The following is a 12158-nucleotide window of genomic DNA, read 5'->3' as shown; positions in this document are numbered from 1 at the left end:
GTAGGTCTATGAGGTTTGTCATGTATCCCGGGGCTTCGCCGTAGATAATTTTGTGAACCAGGGTACAGACTTTGAAAGCAATACATTCTTTGACTGGGAGCCACTGCAGTTTTTCTTGGAGGGGTTTGGCGCTATCATAACTTGTTTTTCCAAATATAAGCCTGGCTGCTGTGTTCTGGGCGGTCTGAAGTTTCTTTATAATTTGTTCTTTGCATCCCGCATAAATTCCATTGCAGTAATCTGCGTGGCTTAGTATCAGGTTGCGAAATATAGCCTTCGGGAAGAATGGTTTCACGCGTTTGAGTTTCCACATTGAGTGAAACATTTTCTTTATGGTAGATTTCACTTGGTTCTGTAGAGTGAGATTTTGGTCGATTGTTACTCCGAGAATTTTTAGGTTGTCTGAGATGGGCTGATGTGCTTGTTCACTCCTCTTTCAAATCCAAATAATTTTGCACGTTGGATATGTGTTCATGTTGTTCATTCTTTAGTGAATACTAAAGTTAAGCAGAATTGGATCCTGCAGAAAAAGTGGATCCAATTTCAGCCAATTACATTTACATAATTTTGACTGCACCTCAGCAACTAATGAAGTGGTTTGACAACTGTGGAGTAGCAGTTTCTTCATCTACCATGGGTAGAAGATGCCTAGAATGTGGGGATATAAGTCAAGAAGAAATTGTTGTTGGCAGAGGCAAGTGAGTAAAGAAATACTCAAAATGAACTTGCAAGATGTGGGAAAATGTACTTTTCAGTGACAAATGCACTTCTGCCTCTTTGTAGACCAGGCTTGCTCATACATAAGATGATTTCCGTGTGAAGAATGCAAGCCAGAGTCTTTGAATGTGTCTGTCAAACATCCATTGAAGATGGTGGTGGGACATCTTTAAATCATCAATGATGTGGTAAATGCCACAGAATACATGGATATACTGCAGAAGTATATGATTCCATCAGCAAAGAAACATTTTCTAGGTAACTACATATTCCAGGACGACAATACTCCATGTTATCAAGCAAAAACTGTTGTTGACTGGAAGAAATCTAAGAAGATCTCTACCCTCAACTTGCCAACCCAGTTACCAGACTTCAATCCAATTGAGAACAAGTGGTATGAAATAGCACTCCAAATATCCAAGCAACATCCTTCATCAAAGAGACCTGTCAGGAACACTCACTGCAGCCTGGAATCAGTCATTAGCTACCATCTTCTAAAGTTGGTCCATTCACTGCCAGGATGGTGCAAGGCCATCATCTGCAAGAGTAAAGGCTGACCTACCAAATACTAATCATCACTAACACAAACCCAAATGGTCATTTTCTTGCAGCATTAAAAAATAATAATAAAATTAAATCTTTCTGGTCCATATTCAACTGGTAGTGATCAATACATTTTAAAATGCTGACTGTCGCTGGCTAGGTTAGAACAAAAAGCACAAGGAGCCTTCAAGAGTGGTGGTGTCAACTCAATACTATATTAAACAGATCTGACATGGTCCATGTTTTGGCGAAACCACTTGCCTCAAGGGTCTATTAGTGTAGATGATGTTAAAGTTTATCATATAGTCATGAAAGAGGAGAAACCTCTAGAAGTAGTGGTCTTAGATTAACAAAAGACACCAAAACCAGCACAGAAACACAAAAAAGCTATGACAACACTGACCTGCCCAAAAATGGGGGTAGGACTGCTCAGCATGAAGATCTTAGGGGAGGGCATTGCATAGGGAGGGGGCCAAACAGAAAAAAGCCGAGTGCCAGGTACACTTGAGGCGGAAAGAGCGGGCAGGGGGAAGGGAGAGGTGGTAGGCTAGTACAGAATGCAAAGATTTGGACGGAGTATAGGAGGAAACCAAAGCAGATAGGTAAGAAGGACAACCAGTATAGAGAGCCTTGTGGACCAGGATAAAGAACTTAAACTGAGTGCAGAATGAAATAGGTAATCAGTGATGATGGGATAGCAAGGGCGAGACATGGTCAAACTTGTGGGCATAGGCGAGTTGGCACATTGCGGTGTTTTGAACAGTTAAATATAATAATTCGAAATCTATTTTTTATGAACCAGCTCAGCTTACAGCACAAGGTTTCTCTCAGCGAGGATTGCTGAGATCCTGGCTGTTGCTCCTTTACCTTCCCTCTCCTCTCTTCCAACTATGTAATATGTGCTGATAAATGTTATCTCACTTCTATAGCTTGTTTTTTCTCCTTTTTGTCTTATAGTTTTATATCCTTATATTGTGGATTTGGATTTATCCCCCCCCCCCCCCCCCCCCATATTATGGCCTAAGCTTGGCCTTTAAAAGCTTTTTAGTTTTTCTAATATGTTCTCCTTGGCCTTTTCTAGTATGCTACTGCAAGATGTTTCTTATTGAGAATTATTTAATTTTCAAGTTAAAAAAAAAAGTAAAATGAGAAATACATGTATATTTTTTAGACTGCCCAAACCATATTCAGAACATACCCTCTTCAAATCTTTACACCCTGGGATTTTTGTTGGGAGAGGCGTTGGTATACCTCAGCTTTTGGAATGTTTTCAGCGCTGCGTGCGTCTGGTAGCGCTATATAAATGCTATTAGTAGTAGTAGTAGTAGTAGTTTTCTTGTTATCTTTATTGTTGGTTGACTGTACCCTGACTCTTCATTAATTTGTTCAGACTTTGGTTGATGTCATTCTGATTCTTCTTTGAGTCCAGACCAAGTGTCTCTTTTAGTTATTGCTCTCTTATTGTTACAATGGGAGCTTGGGATTGGTGGGGTCTATGGGGAAAGTATGGTTTTTCTAGTATAGGAGGACTTCTTATCTGTTTGTTTGTTTGTTTTTTATATATGCCAGTGCACTATTTGCAGTTATCTGAAGCAGAATTTATTGTGAAAGGGTTATTTCCTGATGGCTTTTGGCAGTCTGCATGAGACTCTGTGTATAGGCTGTGGCTATTCTAATTGTTAGTTTGTTTGCACAATAAAAATTAAAGTTAAAAAAAATCTAGACAGCCTGCAGAATCTATATGTGTACCTAGCAGCATTGTAAAATCAGTATTTACATGTGTAAATGTCACTAGCTAAATGTGTAGATGACACAAAAGCCTTCTACAATTACCTCCTTAAAGTCATCCATAGCTAGATGCCAGATCGTTTTGTAAATCTTCCCCAGTAGTTGTAGATTGATACAAGATTTACTTTGGATTCAGCAGTCTTCTGATTGCCTACTTCACTTTTTAAAACTTTGGATTTAATTTTACCATTCTGTACCTGTGGAAAAAATAATGGAAATAAAGTGAAAGGGAGGACCCCAGAAATGTACGTTTAAGCAGCAGGGTTTAAAAACCATAGACACCTTCTGGACCTGTCCCTGCAGCCTTCCCTTTTGAGAATTCAGTGCCAGTATGGACCACAGCTGCAAAAGTACCTACACACTTTGTACCTGCATGGTAAGGTACATGGGGGGGGGGGGGGGTTAGAAATGAAATCACCCTATGTACTTTTCATCCCAGGATCTCCTCTTTTGCATAGGTAAAGGAAGAGCAATTTGCAGCCTGGAAAATTTACTCAGAGAACTGTTTAAAAGGTAGCAAATTCCTTTTAAAATTATCCGCTTACTGCCGGCTCTCTTCAAACAAATTATGTACAGTTATTTTCAGACAAGACTGTGTTATAAAACGTGCCCCACTCTATCCAAAAAAGTTACAGCAACATGATAAATACTCAGTGCATTTTGTCTAGCAAAAAAGGTGCCGGTACTCAAATGCCAGGCCACCCTTCAGGGGTGGAGTGATCATTGAGGGACCCACCCTACAATAGCCAGGACCCCTGCAACCAGTCACAGAATCTATGACAAGGCAGAATGTGTATGCAGAACCTGAGCTCTTTCATTAAAATACGAGAACCATGGGTCAAGTTTAGCAGACAGTGGAAAAGGTGCCGGTACTCAGTACCCCCAAGTACCCCCCTCAAAAAAAGCCCTGTAAATACTACTAGGTAAAGACCTCCTATTGAAATGTCATGATAATGGGGGACTCACCCAGCGTTTAAAGAGAAAGAGAAGCAATAGTCAAAGGCTGAATTGTTTTACAAACATTCACTTCTCCTTTTCCACAGAGAAAGATGAAAAAGAAAAAGAAACACTGATTACAATAATGAAGACCTTAATTGATTTTGTGAAGAAGATGGTTAAATATGGAACAATTACACCAGAAGAAGGCGTTTCTTACTTAGGTAAGAATGCGTATTTCTCTAGGCTGAATAATGTTTTGTCATCTTTCTTGTAAAACAGGCTCACCTGTGAAAGCAGACTCCTACTTGGTTACCCTGTGCTGACCAGGCCAGCACTGGTATTCAGCAGCATGTGACCAGACAGTGTCAATGATTATCAGCTGTGACACAATGGCACCATCCAGGCAGTGCTTGGCAGACCAGGGGTGGAGTTGGGGTGAAGCAGGGAGTTACTTGGACACCACAGATATTCTACAGCAGTACCCAAATAACTACCCATTAACTTAGGACAGAAAAAAGGCTGTTCTAAACGAACCAGGTAGCTATCCAGCTACCACTGGTAAACAGCAGCACCCGAGTAACTCCCAGTGGCCGCCCCAGACCCAGATAGGTGCTGGCGCTGAATATCCAGTTTTAATTTAGCCAGCTTTGGCCATCATATAAAGAAATGCTGACTACTGCGGCTGAATATTGCTCCCCTAGGAGCATAGGGAATAATGATATGCAATTGTCTTTTAGGTTCTTTACTATCATTCGAAATATTTCTGCTGGTGGCTTACCCAGTTCACTCAAATTTAAACATTTCCATAGAAGTACAAATACACTAACCCACTGCAATGGTCTCCAACCTTTTTCATGTTAAGGGCCACAAAGTGGATATGAGAAAGCTCTGAAGGTCACCAAAAGATTTCAGGCATACATGTTTAACTTTTAAAATAAAAAATAAAATCATTATTCTTACCTTTGTTGTCTGGTGATTTTATCTTTCTAATCATTTTGTTCCTATATTGCTTCCTGCCCGATATCCATCTTTTACATTCAACTTTCATCAACTTTTCTTCCTCCTTCTGAGATCTATCTAGTTTCCATCTCTTTCCTTCACTTCCCCTCCATCCATAGGCAGGATCATCTCCCTTCTCACCCCTTCCCTTGCCCTCCTCTACATGGGCGCCATCTCCTGCCTTTCCCCTCCTCTGCACGGGCACTGTCTCCATGGCCACCATCTCCCTTCTTTGCTTTTCCATCCCCTGTTTCCAGCATTCGTCCCTCTGAAACCTCCGCCCCACATCTATCTCTTTTCGCTGTTCCTCCAGGCACCTCTACTTACCTTTCCTGTCACTCCTGCACCCCCTCCCCCCCATGGTTCACATCCTCTCACTCTTGTTTCCATCTACCTGCCTATCTCGGTCCTCCAAACAAGTCTTTAACATTTCCACGCTTAAGGCATGCTGATTCTCCCACCCACCTGAAGCCTGTCTCTGTAGCATCCCACCTGGAAGCAGGACGTTCTGTCAGAAAAGCCAGGACAGGCAAGTAAGAGAAGCAGCATGCATGTCTTCAGTGTGGCAGTGTTAAAGACAAATTCGGAGGGCCAAAAAGGGCAGGTAGATGGAGCTGATAATGAGAGGACATGGACCACAGGGAGGTGTAGACCGTTTCTCCCAACTGCTTGAGGACCACAATGGAGGACTTCTGGGGCCACATGCGGTTTGTGGATTGTGTTGGAGACCACTGCCCAGTGGATCCTAAACCTGACCTGGGGAGCTCCAGCCAAGTCAGGTTTTCAAGATATCCGCAATGAGAATGCATGAGATAAATTTGCATGTAATACATTTGCATACAGTGGCTCTATTTTATGAATACTCTTGGCGGATATCCTGAAAACCTGACTGGCTGCCCCACCCCCAAACAGGTTTGGGAACCAGTGGTATACCAAGAGCAGGGCAGTGGGTATGATCTGCCCTGGGTGCAGGCAGTAAGGGGGTGCATTATGCAATCACACAGCCACAGTCTACATGCATGCGGCTGTCAGCTCTGCCGGTCCCCTGCCCCTGAACAGGAAGTTGACGTCAGAGAGGGCAGGGGATCGGCAGAGCCATCAGCCACGCATGCCTGTAGACTGTGGTTCCATCACTGCTTGGAGGAGGGAGGGCAGGGGGTGCTCCACCCTGGTTGGCAACCGAGCTAGTTACACCACTGTTGAGAACCACTGCCTGAAGCTTTCTGAACTGCACTGGTGCCTTTTGCTATATAATAGAAATGTCAGTGCTTCTAATTGACACATGAAGGCCTATTTCAGATAGAATATAGAAATCAGAATTGATATGTCCACATTGGGATTGGACAATTCTGACAGTATTTTAGAAAAGGATCTGCTGCACAGAGCCTTTTCTGATGCAGAAATGCACATGCATACCAAGGCATGTGTGGTGGAAGCATCCATCTTACACTTATTAATGTGGAAAACATTACCAGAGGAAATGCAGCCACTTACAGATGTAAGTGACAATACTTACATGTGCAGGGTGATAGTTCAAAACTTACATGTGTACATGTCAGCAATCATGCATGGATGTTGGCCATTTTGGAAACTTACATGTGCAAAAGCTCCTAATGAACTACAGAGACTGTCATCCTTATTTAGTTTCATTTTAGAAGGGTAGGATACCTCCCTTAATCTCTCCTGTAATATGCATATCCACTGTATTCTGCTTTCTTCACTTTTTCTACCCCAAATGCATGACTCAGCACATGCCTGCATTGGATGTTAGATGCCAAGCATGAATACTCTTCAAGCTTTCATAGATCACTCCTGTTCCAAATCGTAGCATAAACTTCAAAAAGAAAAATCTTTCCTACCAACATTATTTTTGGCATACCATAACAGTAATGAATCTCTCTTCTAAGTAAGGATATGTTGGATATGATCTCAATCTTTAGGGTTTAGCATTTGTCTTGTGCCAAAGACAGCTTCTTCCAGGAGTTCATTGAGCATAATAAAATCCTTTTCCAGAATTACAGTTTCTCAAAAACACACAATACCGATCAATATTGGAACTCTCATTCCAGGTGGCCTCTCAGCTAATACTTTCTTAGAATCAATGAAGGTTCCTCTGTTTGTATTACACTTTTTGGGAGCAATTCTATAAAGGGCACTAAAAATTAGGTACCGAAAATCTGTGTGCAAAGATAGTATTCTATAATAGCATTTTGGCACCCAGATTCTGTTATAGAATAGATCCTAAGTTGCCAATTGGGCACCAACTTTTACACCACATGCGGGCACCTAGGCATGCAATTTGCAGTTGTCTATAGGTTTGGCGCCTAAGTGTGTGCTTTTCCCATACGCCACCCACGTGCATTCCCCCTTTGCAGTTAAGCACTAAAATACTTAGGAGCTCAACTCAGTGGCATAGACACCCAGGCCCACCCAGTTCTACTTCAGGCCCACCCAGTGGTGACACACATCATTGGTGTAACTGGTAGGGATCCCCAGGCCCCGCCAGCTGAAGAGTCCTTTTTGCCTGGAGTTCCCCAAGTGGTCTCAACCCCGCAGCAATCAGCAGCGTGTTTCCAGTCGCTGATGTCAGCACTGCCCCCCCCCACACACACACACCTCTTGTGCATGCTCAGTTTAATTGGCACAGCCGTGCATGTGTGCACAGGGTTGCAGGTTGAACTGAGCATGCACGGGGAGGGGGGGGTCAGTGCCGGTGTTGGTGACTGGATACATGCTAGTGGCTGGCATGGAATGAGACTTCTTGGACTCGGGGGACTCCAGAAGATTCTCCAGCTGGTGGGGCCCAGAGATCCCTGCCAGTCAAGGTATTTATCTTTATGGAGGGGTAGACAGAGAGGAAATGCATGGGTCATGCCCACACACTTCACCTCGAGCCCTACTCAAAAATTGAGGTCTGGCTACGCTACTGGCTCACCTATAAAATAACATGTAAGTACAGTTAGGTATCTAACAGCTGTTTACCCCTGTTTGGGCGCCTAACTTCTAGTTGAGTGTCTAAAGTTAGGTGCCTAACTTTTGGCACACTCTAGGGGCTCATTTTCAAAGCACTTAGACTTACAAAGTTCCATAGGTTAAAATGTAACTTTGTAAGTCTAAGTGCTTTGAAAATATGCCTCTCTATAGGATTAGGGGGTTTACCTTGTACCTAGAACTACTGCAACCCCTCTGTTACAGCTGCCCCACTGTGGATGTTTTGTGTGCTGCTAGTAATCTTGGTCACCCCCCACTGATTTGCAGGGGCTGAGCTTTCTTTGCTTTGTAAGAAAAAAGGGAAATTTGTGTAGGTTGTATTTTAGTTTCCGTATGGCGATGCCCATCCATACTAATAGAGGAAAGGGGTCGGCTGATCTATTAGGTTGATGCATTTTATGCTGATTATATCTTTCATACTGTAAATCATTCAGTTGTTCTTAATAAGAAAGGCAGCTTATACGTTTGAAAATGAAATGAAATGTATGGATGTTGCATGTCCTAATATATTTAACAGGATGACCTATGTTCATTCATACCTTTCTGCCATATCAATTCCAGTTCCCAAGGAGTCATAACCTTGTTCTTATAATCAGGGATAACCTAACTGCACTTTTACAAAATGGTTTATTATGTTAATTGTTATGTGAAAATCTGTTTATTGAAATTGGAAGTCATGCATACATATACAACTTTTAAGATTATTAGCTGGAAACAAAAAAACTGAATAAGATTCCAAGTGCATTTTACATTAAAGAAACCCTCCCCTCCCCCCCCCCCCCCCCCCCCCCCCCAAAGTATTGGACCTCTGTTTATTTTAATTTCCAGAACACAATTAAAGAGGAAACATATGATTATGGTAATGCATTATCTCAACCAATGATCAATCTCATAAGTACATATAAATACATAAGTATTGCCATACTGGGACAGATGAAAGGTTTCCAACAGTGACCAATTGGCAAGATCCCAAAATAGTACAACTCCTTCATTTCTCCAAAGAACTACAAAACCCCTCCCCTCCCCGTTGTTAATTTTTAAAATGATCTCTGCATTTGGCATTGCAGCTTATTTAGGAGTCCTGTTACTAAGCTGTGGCAAACAGTGGCCTTAGCACACCGTTACACAGGTCTTTTCCACTCACTAAGGCCACTGTTTGCCACGACTGGAAAATGGCCGATTTTCCTTTTTGCAATGTAATGGCCATGCGCTAATGTTTTCACTAACACACGGCTAATATAACAAAAATTAGTAAAGCATATTAGTCTTTACTACCACCTATTTTGTAGGTGGTAAGGGTTCATGCACTAAACCTGCACTACTCAGTTAGCGTATGGTAATGTAGCTGCGTTAATTGATTAGCACAGACACTCTCTACCTCCCAGACACACCCCCTCAGCGAAAAAAATTTTTTAGCACGCCAGTAGTGAGTAGTTTCCACTGCTGCATCTGGATCCTCAAGGCTGATCTTCACAACTACTGCTACTACTACTACAAATCATTTCTATAGCGCTACCAGTCGTACGCAGCGCTTCACAGTTGAACATGAAGAAAAGACAGTCCCTGCTCAAAAGAGCTTACAATCTAAATCAGGACAGACAGACAAGACAAATAAGGGATAAGGGTAGGACAGACAGATAGGACACATAGGGAAATGGGACTATTGAAGAGAGGAAGACAAGATAAAGGTTACGAGCAGGTGACAAGTTAGGAATTAAAAGCAGCATCAAACAGGTAGGCCTTTAGCCCAGATTTGAAGGCGGCCATGGATGGAGCTTGACGTAATGGCTCAGGGAGTCTATTCCAGGCATAAGGTGCGGCAAGATAAAAGGAACAGAGTCTGGAGTTAGCGATGGAGGAGAAGGGTACAATTAGGAGAGATTTGCCTAGTGAATGGAGTTCCTGGGAAGGAGTGTAGGGAGAGATGAGGGTGGAGAGGTAGTGAGGGGCAGCAGAGTGAATGCACTTATAGGTTAATAAGAGGAGCTTGAACTGTATACGGAAACGGATAGGGAGCCAGTGAAGTGACTTCAGAAGAGGGCTGATATGGGCATAGTGACTTTGGTGAAATATTAATCATGCAGCAGAATTTTGAACAGATTGAAGAGGAGAGAGATGGCTGAGTGGAAGACCTATGAAAAGCAAGTTGCAGTAGTCCAAGCAAGAGGTGATGAGAGTGTGGATGAGGGTTCTAGTAGTGTGCTCAGAAAGGAGAGGGCAAATTTTGGTGATATTATAGAGGAAGAAACGACAGGTTTTAGCAATCTGTTGAATAAGTGCAGATAAGGAGAGGGAGGAGTCGAAGATGACCCCAAGGTTACGAGCAGATGAGTCAGGAAGAATGAGGGTGTTGTCGACAGAAATAGAGAGTGGGGGAAGGGGAGCTCCCTCTATCACACACAGTGATAGCTGGGGCGTGGATGCATGGAAGTGCTATGCGGTCCAGTTTGCCTAATATCCATGAATCGAATGGAATCACTAATGGAACCTGACCCCTGATGACGCTCAATTAGCGAAACACAGGCTGTGTAGGGTGCGGGGTACTGTGTGTGATAGAGGGAGCTGTTGTGAAGATCAGTGACAATGACAGTGAAGTTCGTTGACTGTGGAAAGTGAATAGTGGAGTAGAGGAGAACATTCTGGAAATAATATGAGTTTAATGATTGATTAATGGACAACATGAATAATATGAATAATCAACATAGCGCTTATTAGGATTGCTCTTTAAAGAAGTTGGTATTAAGTACAGCGTGGTTGATCAGATAAGGATGCTGTCAGGACAATCTGTACAATATGGATAATCAACAAAGTGCTTAACAGGACAGTTGTTTAAGAAGTTGGTATAGTATGGCGTGGTCGACAAGTAAAGGACGCTGCAAATGATTTAAATGAATGTGTTAAAACAACCGTCACTTGTTATAGGTTATTTGTTAAAAGAAGTGTTGGGTGGGGTCACTGTGGTAGTAAGGTATATGATGTATTAGTAAGATCTGGAACAAGGCTTGGATGAATGTGGGGTGTGAGAGAGAGTGTGTGTATCTGTGTTATTGTTGACGTGAGTGTTTTTAGAAAGTTTGATATTTGCAATTCAATAAAGAACATAATATGGTGGTGAATATGCTTATCCATGAGGGATATCTTGAAAACTGTTTGCAGCCCTAGAGGACTGAACTTGTGCACCCCTGCAGTTTATGCTTGTAATGAGCAAGAAGAACAGAAAGCCTATGCACCATTAATTCGTTTACATTTCTCAAGCAAAAAGAAAATAGATTCCTCCTCTGTGGAAAGTGACTAAGACATATTTTCACTTTTTCACTTTTAATCACTGCTTAGATCAGTGGTTCCCAAACCTGTCCAGTGGATGAGCACGTCAGGTTTTCAAAATATTCACAGTAAATATTCTTCAGAGATTTGCATTCACTGGCTCCATTGCTTACAAATTTTTTATACATATTCATTGTAGTTATCCTATAAACCTGACTGGCTGGGAATCCCCAAGGGCAGTTTTGGGAATGACCAGCTTAGATCACTTATTGAGTTTATCTTGTTGGGCAGACTGGATGGACCATACAGGTCTTTATCTGCCGTCATTTACTATGTTACTATGTTACATGAAATATGTGGAGTGGAATGGGTAGATGTGAATCGCTTGTTTACTCTTTCAAAAAATACTAGGACTAAGGGGCATAAAATGAAGCTACTAAGTAGTAAATTTTAAACAAAGTGGAGAAAATATTTCTTCACTCAAAGTGTGACTAATCTCTGGAATTTGTTGCCAGAGAATGTGGCAAATGCAGTTAGATTAACAGGGTTTAAAAAAAGGTTTGGATACTTTCCTAAAGCATAAGCCATTATTAAGATGGACTTGGGAAAATCCACTACTTATTTTTTAGGATAAGCAGCATAAAATCTGTTTTTACTGTTTTCAGATCTTGCCAGGTACTTGTGACCTGGCTTGGCCACTGTTGGAAACAGGATACTGGGCTTGATAGACCTTTGGTCTGTCCCAGTATGGCAAGCTGATATTCCTATGGTCTTATGATTCTTTTCACTGATGCATTCTCTGTATTTCATAATACAATGAAAAAGAATAGACAGAGGCTGGTGCCTTGGAGGCCCTTTTACCAAACTGTGGTAAAAAGTGGCCTTAGCATCTTCCTACGCGGGTCATTCCCATGCAT

At 42.1% G+C, this 12158-nt stretch overlaps 1 protein-coding gene across 1 annotated transcript in view; it reads left to right on the top strand.

Moving 5' to 3' along the window:
* Window positions 1-12158, top strand: part of SCG3 (secretogranin III) — an 83214-nt gene that overhangs the window by 23326 nt on the left and 47730 nt on the right. Inside the window, exon 8 of the mRNA XM_030189407.1 lies at window positions 4092-4208. Coding sequence (XP_030045267.1) covers window positions 4092-4208 — 117 coding nt within the window. The remainder of the gene's footprint in view (window positions 1-4091; window positions 4209-12158) is intronic.

The sequence above is a fragment of the Microcaecilia unicolor genome, chromosome 1 (genome assembly GCF_901765095.1).
Source record: "Microcaecilia unicolor chromosome 1, aMicUni1.1, whole genome shotgun sequence".
NCBI lineage: Eukaryota > Metazoa > Chordata > Amphibia > Gymnophiona > Siphonopidae > Microcaecilia > Microcaecilia unicolor.
Note: the sequence above shows the minus strand (reverse complement) of the source record. Positions and strands in the feature narration are given on the sequence as shown.